At 36.9% G+C, this 16,176-nt stretch overlaps 1 protein-coding gene across 2 annotated transcripts in view; it reads right to left on the reverse strand.

The window, feature by feature from the left end:
• Positions 1-16,176, reverse strand: part of DGKH (diacylglycerol kinase eta) — a 544,322-nt gene that overhangs the window by 374,220 nt on the left and 153,926 nt on the right. The window contains exons 28-31 of one of the 2 annotated variants that reach the window (XM_062636834.1): positions 15,727-15,846; positions 15,258-15,366; positions 13,738-13,868; positions 3,287-8,107 (exon numbers count right to left, since the gene is read on the reverse strand). In XM_062636834.1, coding sequence (XP_062492818.1) covers positions 8,018-8,107; positions 13,738-13,868; positions 15,258-15,366; positions 15,727-15,846 — 450 coding nt within the window. In that variant the 3' untranslated portion in view covers positions 3,287-8,017. Of the gene's footprint in view, positions 1-3,286; positions 8,108-13,737; positions 13,869-15,257; positions 15,367-15,726; positions 15,847-16,176 lie in introns of those variants that run through there. The other variant, XM_062636835.1, reaches the window with a different exon arrangement.

The following is a 16,176-nucleotide window of genomic DNA, read 5'->3' on the forward strand; positions in this document are numbered from 1 at the left end:
AAAAAAAATGATCACAGTAGGAAAATAGCCAGTAAACAATAGATTCAGAGGGGGTTAATCTTGGCCCCAGTGAGATCAGTGGGAGTTTTGCCAAGGATTTCAACAAAACCAAAATTTCACCCAGAATCGTATACAGTTCTTTAGCTGACAACAATTATAAACATCCTGCCACTCCATTGTATAAGTTAAATATTAATAAGCATCTGTAAACATCCTGCAATTCATCTGATATAAAAATAATATAATAAAACCAATGCAGCATCTCAAGCATTGTATAGTATTAAGGGTTTTTTGGCTTTACACACAAGCTGGCATCATACTGGGCAGAAACTGGGTATGTATATACATATGTATGTACAGGTGTGCACGCACACACTCTACAAACTAGATACTACATAACTATACACATGCACACACAAATACTGGCAAGAGAACATTCATAAGTATGGTATTTAAAAATCTTACTTATGATCAGTCTGATGATAACTTTTATGTGAGGAGCAATTTTACCTACCCAAATCCTCTGTAGGCTTACACATAAATGCTAAAACTGAAGTACATGAACAATCTCCAAGGGAGGCTGAAGTGCTGTTTAAAGCTAAGCACATGTCTAAGCCCCAGCAGATCTATGTTTGCAAAGATGATGAATTTTCCCATGAACAGGACCAAGTTCTGTTATTAAGAACTGTGAATTAAGACAGGAAACTGCTAGGATTAGATGTCATCAAATGATTTGTGTGGGATGACTGCAAAGATCTCAGGTGCAGAGATCAGGCCCTCTTCATCTCTCAGAAGCTCCTCAATGGCTTGTACTCTTGATGTTCAAATCCCATCTGTTGCACATTTTATCTTCTGCTATGAATATTACCCTGCCCTTTGATGATCTATCCCCCCAACATAGAACCTGCACTAACTAAATGACTAGGTAACTGTCAGCTCTAGGAGGCCCCATGATTCAGCTCTTCAAGGATTTAGAGGGCATGATGTAAGAGAGTGGCTAATGAAACAAAATATTTCAGAACAGCTTCACAAGCTCTGCTTCTTGAGGGGAAAAATGGTAATTTTTGTCACATATGGATGACTGCATTTGTCAAACCGCACATTTTAAGGAGACAGAAATCCAGGACAGAAAGCACAGACACAAGTGACAGATGCCTGGAGAAAATCCTCTGAAATCTGGCTAAGCGCTACAGTCCAAATGCCTCTTTTAATACATAGAGATGGCATCTTGTGAGAGGACAGTGCCACTAGAAACCTTCACAGCAAGCATGTGTGCTTGCTGTAAACCAACACGAACTGCCCAAGTAGAAAATCTTACATACTTAAAATTCTCATTAAGGACACCCAGGCCCAACTTAACAGCATATGTGTGCTCTCCCTTCCTGAAAAGCAAGAACAAGCAGCTTGGAATGGCTTCCCTCAACCTCCCTATTCACAGAATAATTGACTGTGACGGCAAAGGGAATCAGTCCCAGTTTACTTCAACAAAGGCAGGGAGAAAACCATACTAATATCTGTGTATCGTATGCATATCTATGTATTGTATATATAATATGATAGTAATAGCTCTTTCCCTGTTAATGACATGTTAACTTGAGGTTATTAATTAAACTTAAAAGTTTTCTATCCAATTAACACTTTAGTTTAATAAAAGTAGAACTTAAAATGCTAATTCACTTTAAATGTTCATAGTGGTGATTTGGTGCACTGTGGGGATTTTATTTTTGGCTTTTCACATGGTTTTCATTATGAAAACAAACTAGCAAATTTTACTACCTGCTGGTTCATTTCTTCCTGGTTTCATCTTCCAGTTCACACACTCTAGTGTAACATAGCTATACATGGATCAAACCCAGCTGCCTAAAAGAATTGTTTCCAATGAATTTGGAAAAATAAAAAAAATCAAATTACTTTAAGGTTTACTTTTACCTTCAGTTTCTTTTCAGTTCTAACACTAATCTTTCAATCATACTACAAATACATTTTCCCAAAGTGTTTGTTCCATACAATAAAATAAATGTAAGTCACTTGCATATTTGTCCTACTAATAGCTACCATAATTTATAGTATTTTCAGAAGCTTTACATACCTGGTTTAGTTAGCCAAAACACTTCTCTTCCAAAGGGCATTCCAGTAGCTGGTGTTAACTGTTAGTGGTATGGCAAGCTAAATACAGTTTTCAGCGGGTAATGCAAGAGTGTAACTTAAAGGATTTTAGTCCACTATGGCTAAGCTTGACCTTGGAGCCCAAAGCCCTGGTCAATCTAGATCTCCTGGAGCATCCTCCAGCTTTTCCTAGCCTGCTTGTCCAGTTATTCTGAAAAGAAATGGGGGAAACATGCGAGGTTCTCATCCCTTGCCAAACACCTGGGAAGACATCCAGACACAGGAGCTGGGAAGCAGCATGAGAACATTAGTAGAGACATGACCTGTGTTAAACATAAATTATGCACCAGCTTCTTCTGCCCTCAGTAATATAAGCATTAGGTTATATGAACTCAAAATGCCATTAAAGAGCTTATATAGAAAGTGTTTCTGTTGAGTGGGAGACAAGGTCTTAAATTATTTAAACCAGATGTTTATAATTCTGCCATGTACATATATGAATTTTCTGTTGACTGCTCTGAAGGTGGTAGGTCTTTAACCACTACAGCTAAATGCATTATAATTTGTCCAGGAATACTCTCAGGTCTATAATTGCCAGCACTTTGCTAGTTTGCCAAAGTGTTAACAGCACTAATATTTTATTATATACAGATGGTAAGGGGATGATGTTTATGTTTAATTCTACAGGCTGAGAAAAAAACCCATATTTTCAAAACCTTTTTTTTTTTCCAGATAAAATATTGAGGGCAATCACTATCTAGCCTACAGAAGTTGCTACGAATTGTGGTATTAGCTCCAATACAGGAATAGGCTCCTGAAAGTCTCCAGATGGCCTCTAAATGGAACATAAGTTCTGAGAAACAGACTGGGCTTCTGTATGGCAGAAACGAGCATTTCAAGTACATAAGCAAACCCTTAACAGAGCTATTAAACCTAATGCAACAGTAGTAGAAAAGAACTAGAAAATGTTTTTCTGTCGGTAAAAAAAGATCAAGTTCCACACTATATTCTACATATAAATACAGGAATTTATACAACCAGTAAAGATCTATTGATAATTACCAAATGATGCTTTATCAATCCTGCTGACACTACCACTCATCTCTGAAGAAGCAGCAGAGATATTTTAAGTCCTTTCCAAACTCCTCAGTGTCCTCGTCATCAAAACTCCTCCTCTTACTTAAAACAATACAGTCATGTATAGTTCCTGCAAACATTAAATCTTTGCAGCTAGAACAAGCAGCATCAAACCTTGATATGAAAATCATACCATAAAACATACAATCTATGAAAACAGAACCAAAGAAACAGGAGGGTGCATGCTATAAATGTCATGCTCAGGATGCTGCAGTTAAGGGGTACTTTTACATTATTTGGGTGAAAAAAGAAATTTGTATTTACTCATAGAATTTTCTGTGTCTCTCACTTACACGAGTGACAATTTCCTTGTTGTAAACTAAATATATTGTTCCAGCTCAGTTATCCTCAGCCATATACATCACTTGTGACTTTATCTTCCACAAAGGCTTTTTGCACTGCTGATTATTAGTTAGCAGAGCTGCCAAACTTATATGCAAGAATTTAATAGTTAGGGACACAGATATAAATAGAGAAAAAGTAGTAAACATTAGCAATGCAATCATTAATAGGAAGCATCAAGCAACATGGAATCACTGTGTTGGATTTTGTCTTACACATCCATTGTGGAATTATCTATGTATAATATGCAGTTTTACAGCTATTTTTAAAGTAGGACTGTGGAACAACCTCTCATATTTTCTTTATACATTAATTTTCCATTACATGTGAAAAATATTTCCTGATAGATGCACTGAAAAACACTGATAATTTTACTGTTGTAATAAGATCTGTTCATTGTCACGACATTATGAAATTTTCATTAAGTGAATTAGCATTGCTCAGTTCAATTAAAAGGTCAAAATTGACAGGTTATCTATTTCTCTGTAAAAAGCATAGGAAAATATGAAATGGGCCATTATTAAAAAAAATCAATACCTTGTGTTTGAATGACAGTTATAGTAGATTGCAGTATGAATTTCTTTGGGCAGGGATGGGGAGAAAAAGATGGTTTCTATTTATTATTTATAGGACTAAGAATGTTTACTCCAGTCCCAAATTAAGGAATACTGGATTGAAACAGTCTGGAAGGGTTTTTCATCACACACATTACATTTTACTGTTCTTCCAATTTTAAAATATTTTTCTTTGAAAAAAAGAGATTTTCAGGAGAAAAAATAGTGGTTAAAGGGAAATGCATAAAATGGGTCATAAAATTCTCAAATGCCATCATATAAAAAATTATATTTTTGAACAAGTTTTTTCTTTAAAGTATTGTAAAAAACCCAACACCTACCACCATGAATTTGCCTGATTCCGTTGCATTTCTAAGAAGAAGGCATTAGGCATTATAAAGGCAATTCTTGCATGACCCAAATCAGAAGTTGCTACAAACTGAATGCAATGAAAAGGAAAAATCCTATTTGAAAATGACAGAAACTTGCACTTAGCAATCTGCTGCCATTTTAAGACACTTATTTCTCTTTGTCCTCTTTCTGAGGTGTAGGGCATTTCAGCTATATGAACCCAGCTACGTAAAAAAAAAAGTCAATTTCTCTGTATTCCTTTCAGATTTTAAGGTATGCTGCATGACCACGGAAATTAAGTGTATTTGACTAGGGGAAAAAAATTAATCCAGTACATTTTTTGCCTTGATTAATCTAGCATGTTAAATTTGGCTCCACAAGACCTAGTGGGATAACTCGTTTTCTAAAATAACCCAGTTAATTTCAGGGTATTTTTGTTAGTAATACTGGGATATGCTTTGGAGCACTTAAACATCAGGATTAAATTATAAAGAATTCAGTTCATTAAAACGTTAGCTATGTATGTCCTTAGTCCTAGGAGCTCAGACTTTTACAGCAGTAAGGAATACTTGGAAATCACAATAATCATGAGATAGTAACACTGCATTCACAAGTCTTTCTTTAGAAAAGTCATATAACTAAACACAGTTACAACTCATGACCTTGGCAAAGAAACCCCATAAAATATTTTGAGCCCCTTTGTCAGATGCATTTTGATTTCATAGCCAACACTAGTCTAAGGCATAGAGTTGCATAAAATTTGCTCTCCTGGGCATCTAATAAATACAGCATAAATGATGCTTGCATTTATTTTTTTTTTCTACTTACTTACACATTTTAAAAAACCTTCTGCTTAGGACAATCGAAGTTAAATTCTTTGGTGGTCATTTAAAAAAAAACCAATGAACTATACATAGACAATTGATCAGTTGTCCTATACTGAGGTAATCTGAGGAGTGCCATGAGAAAGTCACGTTACAAACATTTCCCCATCTTCCCTGCCTAAAAGCAGCTTCCATGTTTTAATATACTCAGCACAGACCTCTGCAGCGACCTGAAGAGATCCATAGCCCGTCTTAACGCGTTGCATATAGCAAGGCTGAAAGTTGAAGAGTGTATCCTACAATCAGGAAAGCAAAGAAAGTTCTTCTGTGTATCATGTCCTTGATCCAACCAGGAAGATCAACTGTGCAGTCTACTGTAACATCATTGTATTAGAGTGCTATCACACATTAAAATCTAGGGTAGCTTATGGAGAAACAAAGAAAAAAGGAAATACAATTTGAGAATACTTGACAGATACCATCTGAACATCATTAAAGGGGTGAATGTCAAGTACATAAAAAAAAACACCAAATCTTTCCATTGTTTGCATATGCTTTTCATACAACAGCATGAAAATCATGTCACTTGGCAAAGGGATTTTGTTTGTTGATTTTTTTTTTATGGAAAACCTAATGGAACATAGCCTTTTGCTTTTGTTTACCAGAATAATCAATTATGTCCGCAGAGCTCCCAGAGTGGTGCCTGCTGAACCTACAGCAGCAAGAATACAAAGTACTATAATGACATAAATGAAGCCTGTTTTGCGCCTTTTTATTTTTTTCTTTTTCTTTTTTCAGTAAAACAATGAGGGGAATAAGTTTTACATTTCAAGGGATGACTCCCTTCATACTCATAAGAAGGGGAGGGCAAAACCAGGATTTAGTACTTGACGTTAGCCCCTTTAAACAGGAAAAATAAGCTTTGGAAAAGACAAATGCAACCTTACTCTGCTGCCTACGTGAAAAACACCAGTAGATATTAAGATACTCTTTAACTTGCCAGAAATGTCAAAGCTACTCAATTAAGTAAAAGTCAAGTGTTCCTTGTGCCTCAATGGCATGACGTTAAGAACATACAGAGACATCAATTCTGCTCAAGTTTTCAGGCAGGTGGTGCCATCTCATCCTAGCTCAAACATTTAAGTAGGGTTGTGTTTTTTTTGTAGATATATGCAAATGATTTTTTCTAGTAGATTTAACATTTTTGTGAAAAATGAACCAGGAAATTCAATTGTGAAGCTATGTTTCTTTCAAGTAAACTGTAAATAACCTTATAAACTCAGGTCTAATGCAATTTCTAAACAAAGATGGTTTTCATTTTTTAGCCTGTTTACACTCATGGATTACTGTATTGCATGTGATTCCTCTTTGCATGCATAGCGTAAAACCTTAGAGCCTGGTTTTTAAATTTTTATGATCTACCAATGTAGGAGTGCTGACGAGAAATAAATTGATGCCTTTGTAAAGAAATATATAGAGAGACGTTTTTAAAGTACTAGTTAATTAGTAATGAGTAAAAGCTCACCCCACAAAAAACAAATCAGCTGCTACATTTTAAAACTCTTCTTACGTAGGATAAATAACATGAATTTTCCTGTAAAAAAATTTTATTAATCTTTCAACCTGCTTTTTGAACAATAGAATAAATAAAACCATTAGTGCCTTGAAGTTCAAATGTGCTACAGATGGTTAAGGTAATTGAATAACTACATTAAAACGCACCATGAGAAAATTCTTTATCATTTTCCATGCAGGAAGCCAATTGATATTTTTGTGAGGTACCGGTCTTTCAAAAATACTCGTAAGTTAGTTACCTGATGCACCTTCTGTACATGGTATATTTAAAAATCTAACTGTACAGTGTTTCAATCATATATAATGCATATAATTTGCTGAATATGGCACAAATGCTAAGTCTCCACACCCACACATCCTTTGCTGTAGAACACGCTTTAGGCATAACACAACACTGAAGAACAGAAAAGTGCCTGAAACTAAAAGAGAAACCAACAAAACACTCAAGTAGTAATAAATTAAATCTCATTCAAACCAATATAAAAGTTGTTCAAGTGTTTAAAGTATCAGATGTGTCATGCAACAGAACAACGGACAATTCAGGCAGGCACACCATGCATTATAGTTTGCATTCATGGTATCGCAAGGTATCTTGTCCTTCCTTCTGCATGGCCAGTGAGTGCTGGGTACCTGCGGCACTGCTAGGCTCACATGTTGAACCTCCAAACCCTCTTGGTCTCCTGCACAGGAGGTTTTATCGAGCTATGCCTTGGAACGATAACCAGACAACCTCATGCTGTACAGTGGTATCTTGCTGCAGCAGAAAGAGAGGCGTACTGAGCTTCATGTAAGCAAAGCAATCATTTCTTGATTATATTTTCCAGTCAGTGCAGTTCACCATAAACCTATCAATTTACCAAAATGTGCTTTTCCAAACTGCCAAGTTTGCACACCAAGAAAACGTCTTTGCAGAACATATCACCTTTTCCCTTTTTTTTTTTTTTGGCACAAATCCTTTTGTACTCTTGCAGCAAGCTCTTCACCATATGAGAATTCAGAGATACTAGCTTGTGCAAACACCGGTGCTTATTCTTCCATAGAGTAAACTACAAAGACAGCTAAGTGCCTGCAACAGCTTTGCTTCTCCAGCAACTTTCCCTTCTCTCTCTAGGGAGAGCACCAGCATAATTACACTTCAGACAAAGGGGTGTTCTTGCCGAGCTCCTTAATTCCCTGGAGAATTCGCTTCATATGACCCACTTTCGTTATCCCCAGGTCCTACAGAAATTCAGACAGAAAAAAGAAAAAAAAAGAGAAAAAGAAAAGTTTATTTACAAAAAGGAAAAAAAAAACCCAACACTGATTATGTTCTAGCCATGCAACAGATGTCTAGAAATGTGCTCACTGCAATCAGCATTAACCAGAAAACATTCTATGGCACTAGCAAGTGTTGCCTAACAAAAAAAATTGCTTAGAACATACAATGAATCCCTTTCTGTCTTGAAGACAGAAACTTACTTACCTGCAATATTGACAATCCAAGGCACTGCAATATCTGTCAAAACCATTTCACTTCTAAACACTTCTAAACCTTTCACAGTTTTTGGCAAAAAAGAGAACAATCTCCCCCTCCTCTCTAATATAGTAATCAAGTGTTTATTAGGATGTGATGGATTAGAGCTTCTGTCCAGCAGTGTCACTTCACCTGAGGCCCTATGTTGTGTGTTTAAATCAGCAAACACACATATCCCCAGTTTCTCAAGGGAAAGTGCATGTAAAGGCTACAGGCATGTAGGACAACTTCCCTTTAGAGAGCAATAGAAAAGGTAAGCATCTATTTTTCATTCCAAGAAGGTTACATCTCCTAACACGGATCTTCCTGATTAGAGAGCTGGAAGAAAAATTCTCAGAGACATCACAGTCACATCCCAGAGGAAAAATGTAAAAAGCACAAGCATCAATCTCCTTGTAGCCACCACTGAAGCAATCACATCAACTGAAATGTTTCCAATAGTGGTTACTGGGACCCATCTTCATATGGGTGACAACAGACAACAACTTCTTGCATCAAACCTCTTCCAGTATTAATAACAGGTTTAGCAGCCTCCTTTTTCAATTTTGAGTGTTCCAATGGTCAGAGGAGTAAAACGGGATGCCCAGCTGTGCTAATGATCTCCAACTGTGCTAATGAATTTTCAGCTAAGTTTGTTGGAAATCTTCCCTTATCTGTAAAACCCGGCTTTGAAAACCCCTTTAAAATCCTTTTATTAGTCACGTTGAGCAAGTGGCAGTCAAACACTAGCTATTTGTAGAATAAACCTTATGTACAAAAATTGTGATTAAAGAAAAAAAGCCTTGGAAAAGTTTCACTACCTGTTTTTTCTGAAATAGAAATCCTTTCATTTTCATAGGAAGATTTTCCATTACAAAGACATTAAAAAGAGTGCAATTAAGCAGCTTGAAATAATTATTTGCATAGAGTGAAAAATGAAACCATATATAATATTCTGTACATACTCTGCCCAAAGACTGTATCTGCTTCTCTACAGCCACAGAAACCTCAGAAAAACTGTACTTTGTAGTATTATTTGTAAGTGTTAGCATGCAATTAATTTTTGCATTTCTCCAAAGGAAGAAAGGGATGGTAAGATGGGCATGAATTATGTTATTGTAAAGGTAGCACAGCACAAATTAAACCAGTGGATTAATTTTCAGAGAGGCAAGATGGAATTCCAGTTATGTTAAAAAAAATGCTAAACTTCATTTTCCAATGAATCCAACGAAAAAGTACTGAAACTACTGAAATAGTCTAGTTATTATGTGGAGAAAATATTACATAAGTGAAAACCAATAAGGATGCTTTCCAAGCCATGAGAAGCCACACATTAAAGGTTAAGAACTCGCAAATTCTTCAGAATGTTTTTCAGAACTAGAACTTCTGTTGGATAAGCAACATAGCGAGATGCTGCCAGACTTCGAAGATCAGAGGAAAGAATCATGTTATGAAATTCCCAGAGAACTCAGCCACTTTTACCATGTATTGTCAATAACACTTCTGCTTCAGAGGCAAAAACTCTTGGTTTTATTTCCATTCCAGTTAAAAGTTGCTGTAATGTGTATCAGAACAGCAAGTGTCAAGAGTCTTATCACAATTTTGGGGAACTTTCTGATGAATTCTGCCACTTTTCAAGAGAAAAAAAAACCCAAAACAACCAACATGATAAACTGATTTTTTACGCCTGTGTAATAGTTCGGGTTTTACACATTCCTGACACTAGATGCTGTCTAGTACTCTCAGCTTACTACTGCTGCGGGAAAAGTTTGCAGAAATTCTCTCATCTCAGACTAAAAGGATCTGCTACAGCACCATAGCATGCATCATTCAAAAAGCAAGATGCCCAAAGATCTGCATTTTTGTGCATGTTTCATCATGATTTGTGCATATTTAATTGATATATAATTAACAAAAATTCAGTTGGACTAAAATCTGAAGACAAAACTCTAGCCAGAGTCTGAGGAAGAAAATAGCCTTTCTTTTTCCCCAGCTCTGGCCTTAAAACTACCCTTCTTCTTCCCTAAGCACTTTACCATCTCTTCAGCAGCTAAGGCTCAAAAAATACTAGGAAAATAAACCCAAACCAAACCAAAAACGTTGGGCAAGAAAAAGCTGATGAAAATTCCTGCAACAGCTCTCAGGAGTTCTTCATCTGCACTATATTACGGTGATTAGCCTGCTATTACGGTGATTATGTCTGTTTAGCCAAGAACCCATTTATTCCAGTTTTGCCCCACAGATTTTGGCTGAACATACCATCAATGTAATACTACCAAACAATTTATATTAACACTGCTCAGTATTAACATCTTCCAGATGACAAACCTACCCTACTTGCATTCCCAGTGTCAAAAGCCATGCAGCATGTCTGGAGTCAAACAAATCTTAGAAAGCATTTTCCACACAAGAACTTCTTCAGAACATGCCACTGCAAAACACCAAGATGAAATGCTGCAGTCCTGGGCACAGACTTCAGCTCAGCTGGCACTGCTTATCAGGCTCACATGAGGTATGGAAACCCTTTCACCAAAGAAACCTAACACCACTATGGAGCTCTAAGGAGACATCATCCTCATCCTAACAAATGTCTTGCAGTTCTTAGTTACTACTAAGTAATCAGAACAGCTTGTATAGGAACATGGTTATGAATACTAACAAAGCTGCATTTATTTCAGAAAAAAGCAGAGTCTAGCTTTAAATGAGTTTGCTTGTAAAAAGCAAAGTCACAACAAGTTTGCTTTCTACAGTTTCTACAGCAGAGTTTGCAAGTCACTGCCCAGTCTTTCCTCAAGCAAAAGAAAATCACATGGGTGTAAAAGTTCCTAAAAATATTCCTCATTCCCCTAAACAAAATCAGGTATAGGAGGCTGAAGAAAGGGTGTTACTGCAGGACTGGTTGGAGAGAGGTATTTAGTTCCTCTTGGAGGTGTTCTCCATTTGCCAGTTGCAACACAGAGCTGAGAGCAGAATCGCAAGCTACACAGAAATACATAGGTGTCCAATTCCTCAGTCAACATATTGATCTATTTCAGTGACGTGTGCAAAGGAAGAGAGTTTCATCAAATCCTTTTTTGTACTGCTTTTTATCTCTACTTTTGACCACAGAAAGGTGGACCCAGAGGATTCAATTAAATCAGGTAATGATTTTTCCTGTTGTAGACATGATAGATAATAGAGGTAAATCTATTGCACATGACTTGAGATCTTGTGCATTAATGATGAGCCCATTTAGCTTGGCAGGAAGGACAAGCCCTGCACTGGAGGAGAGGCTGCAGACAGTGCTTACAATAGCACTGACGACTCATCTACACACCTTGATTGCCAAAGGGAGGAAAAAGGTACCACATTACGCATCTTGACACCAGTTCAGGTCACTGGCCAGAAAACCACAGGCTCCCTGAGCCATCTCTGATTGGCTCCCTGCAGAGATCATGCCCCATATGTAATGAACCAGACAAGAGCTAAACTCTGTTATTTCAATTCAGCATTGCTACACAGAGCACAAGCCACGCTTGGCCAAAAGCCTGGCCTACCTTACAAACAGCTCTGCTTTGGAAGCTCTCAGCATCTGCTAACAAGCAGATTCTAGAACAAGACTTCTTCTAGCACAGGATATACGCTTGCCAACTTGCATAGAACAACTCCTCACCCAGATATCCTGAGCAATTTTAAACATACATGTGTCAGGCAGCAATAGATAAAGGGACAGTGAAAGTCTGCCTCTCTGTAGGGTCTAAGACAGGCTTTTAGACATTTCAGGGCATAGGACTTCGTGATGGGGGTTTACTTATGCTGAATCAGCACGAGTCTTAGCAACAGGGTGTCAGGTTGATGATTACCCTGCTGCAGATATTTACTTGGCTGAAGTGCCAGTCTTCTGGGCATGCAGTCAAATTGGAACCTATCAGAAATGAGGCATAGCGAGAAGCCATGCGTAGTTTAATGCTGATCTTACCCACTATCATATATTCAAACAAATCAGACATCTTGATTATTTGTAAGATTTCTTAACATTTTAGCAAACCTATGGATTGTGTAATGCTGAGTTTCCCAGTTAAGTTTTACATTTGTTCAGTGCTCATTCAGAACAGGGACTTGCAACATCCATCACTGGAGCATTGTGATTGATAATTTTCTGTTACTAAATTTCTTCAGGGAGATACTGCCCTGAAACTGTCCCTCCATGTCAGGAACTACCCTGAACAAAAGGAATTTAACTTCCAGGGAAAGAAATTTAGGAAATCTAATACCAAAATAACACACAACAGCCAAACATCTCAGGTATCTTCAGCAGCTGCTTCTACGGCAACAGTCACACAATGCAAGCACGTTGAGATTTCATAAGATATAAGAAACTTTAAAAAAAAATCGCCCATTTGCATGAAAGTATTGCCTCTATCTGGAGACTACTGCACTGTGGCTAGAGCAATGACTTGCACTCTAAATGTAAATGTTTGCAATTCATACAATAACCTATTTCTTCTCTTATGCGCTAAAAGCAGTTGCAAAACATATTATGAAGAGCTCATTATAAAGAACTCATTACAACTGAGTTCCTGGAAAAAGTAATGTAATGAATCCCCAAAGATACAGCCGCTAGTATATATAATGGATGCACTTAAGACATTCTTGAAAAAGACCAGCAAGCTCAAATAACAGCCTCAGAATGCTAGGTAACATTTCTCCCTGCAAAACTTACCAGTTTGACCTCTGAGAAAGAAAGAAATTTTTGCAATTTTAGAGTCAAAAGAAAGTGTTCTTTTTTAAATCTCTACAGCTAAAATCAGCACAGAGGTTGGTCATGGACGAGAAAACCTGTTGCAAAGGTCTGTTATGACACATGAACGCCAAGTCCAATGCTGCAATTTATTAAGCTGTTTATCTCTCTCACACCCACTATATCCAATATATATACAATAAATCACCTAAAGCAGGTCAGCTGCTCATAGCTGCTGACCTTGCAGTAGATAGATTAAAAATTATTATCACCACTTTCAACTGATCCATGCTGTTTAATGGAAACAGCGAACTGAAGATAACATTATTATTACACTCATGTCAGTAACATATCAAACGTGCTTTTTCTATGCCTTCTGACATAAACTATAATGCCATCATTCTACATAAAGTGCAAAAAAAAGGAAAATTCAGATAACACAGATATGCGTGGCTGCAAGTACAAGTCAGCACTTAAGAAACTCAGGCCAAAGGACAGCGCGTATTAGTTTATTGCATATTTGCACAGTGTAAGCCAAGCTACAAGCACATAACAAGTGCGGGGAAAGAAGAAAAGTTGGTTGTTGTTTTGTCAAAGAAAATGGTCAATAGCAGAAAAGTAGCACAAAGGAAATACCTTAAGATCTCGCCTTTCCAGGTGTAAAAGCTCAGAGCCTCGGATGTCATGGCTGATGAAGATTTCTTTGTACTCTCCCAAACTGAGCAGATCCAGCCAAGCAGCAACTTCATCTGTGCCCCATTTTTGAACTACCAAAGTTAAGAGCAAAACCCCCTTAATTTCTACATGCTCAAATGCATCACAAGCAAAGGTTAGGCCAAAGAGAGTGGAAAACAGAGTAGAATTGCCGTGCTAGCAAAGGGAAAGGTTAGAGGTGTCATTTCCACAAAAACTGACAATTTCCTTTTTACATGCAGGTTACAGATTAGCAGTTAACATGAGAAAGTATCTAAACAAAGTTGGGGTTCTTTGCTTTGCAGCCATGCTCTCAGCTTTACTCCAGTTTCTTCAGTAAAGCCTTTAAAACCAGATGCCCCAACAAATTCATATTAAACCATCTTAGGATCAGTGACGCAGTCTAACGCTGTTCTGCTTTATACCATTAATTTATTAGTAGTCATCCAGGGAGAGGAGAAGCCTCCAAAACTAATTAACATGTAAAATCAAAATATCAACCATACTTCAAATATAGCAATGGCAGCAAGCAAGTCCAGCTTTAATGAACAGATTCCAGTATTCTTAATTAATGCAACAAGTATTCTTTAATCTGCTCTGTTACACAGGCCATTAAGAAGCTCTCTGTAAAACATTGTTCTCTAAGGTTAGTTGCCCACATTAGTCCTAATAATACCACAATTATTAAAAAAAAATCAGTTATGCTGCTTATTGCTATAATTTTGCAACTTTGTTCAATGCTGATCAGTTTCACAGTGAAATGAAAACCAACACCTAATCTGATATCTAAAGTCTGATCGATAACTGCAAGATTTTGCAGATTATGACCAACTGTCCATTACAAAGACAAAGATGTAGGAACAGTTTTAGGACCATCTGATCACTAATTAACGCCTGGACATAATCTTAAGGAAATAAGTTCATGGATAAAAGTCGGAAGAGAGGAGAGTGGAGTTTGTTCAACTTCTTCTAATTAAAAAATCAGTATTGACTATCATGGACTTTTGTTTGATTTGTTTCACTTGCTGAACTTAAAATCCATCTGAAATTTAAGAATACCTGGTTAATTAAACCAGCATGATAAAAGCTATCGCACACCTTCTGAAACTAACCTGAAAAACCTGAATTGGAGCTTACCTATGGCATGTATTGCTATGAGTTAACCAAATGTAACCAACCAGCAAAGACACACGTCCTGTTGCATGATAAAACTACCTAAATATTTTCACAGTAGTTCTATGGTTCACTTGGAATACTGGGGTCCTACTGAGTGCTTTCTAAATGCATTGAAAGAAATATTCACCCTAATGAAGATGCCAGTTAGCTCCATGGCTTTTCACATTGACTTTTCTCTTAGGTAGGATGCCTCATGTCCCTTCTTACATAAAAAAAAAAAAAAAAAATCATAAAATCACATTTTCCCCAAATATGATATTTTTTTCTTGTCATTTCAAAACACATACCAGGCTGAGGGCTGGTCTTATGCTTCTGAATTTTTTCTTTTTTAAACTTAGGCACTATGCGAAACACTGTACTTCTGTTGTTTCTTTTAGCATAATCCAGAGGGGGATCCTGCATGCAAGAAGAGACAGTTACCTTTAATTAACAGAAAACAACAGTTAAAATGCATGTTGGAGAGGGTAATTCATAGTTAATCTCAAAAACTGAGACAAAATTTAACTTCTGTAAGGAATAATGTCAGGATTTAACTCTATACATATTTCATTTAATAACCATTCAAATCCTTTTCTCTCAGGAGAGAGAACAAAACACGCAAATAGCCCTAAGTTTAGAAGTTTGTTCACAGCAGACAGAAATGATCCAGCATCACTACTGAAATTGCCTCTTCAGATCATGAGGATTCTAATGTACTCTACCCTACTGAAAGAAAATTAAGTTCACTTAGAAACAGGAAGTATAAATCAAACTCACCTCATCATCATTTGGTTGGAAAACATAATAAAGCCAAGGAATCTCAGCAAGTTTTCTCAACTCTATTTCCACACTGTGCAAAGCATCAGATAAGAGTTCTTCATGGGGAGCTTCTAACTGCTGTTTATAAACAGGGCGAAAAATATTAGTTTTAGTTTTATTAGGATACAATATTTAAATCTAGACATATTATTACCATACACAAACAGATGACTACTTCATGGTGAGTGTAAACACATGATGAAAACAAACAATCTTCCAAAATCACATTTTCCTTCAAAGATGCATCCGGCACTACATTTAGGATGGTCCCAACCACAAAGTGGTCACTGACACAGCTGAGACCTTTGGTGCCCATCACCTGGACCTAGCTGTTAATCACCAACATCACTCCTGAGTCTACATAGAGAAAAAGTTATCTGATAACACAAATATTAGAATACACTAGAA

The sequence above is a fragment of the Pezoporus occidentalis genome, unplaced genomic scaffold (assembly GCF_034315485.1).
Source record: "Pezoporus occidentalis ecotype Australia unplaced genomic scaffold, CSIRO_AGI_Poc_V1 ctg5, whole genome shotgun sequence".
Classification (NCBI taxonomy): domain Eukaryota; kingdom Metazoa; phylum Chordata; class Aves; order Psittaciformes; family Psittacidae; genus Pezoporus; species Pezoporus occidentalis.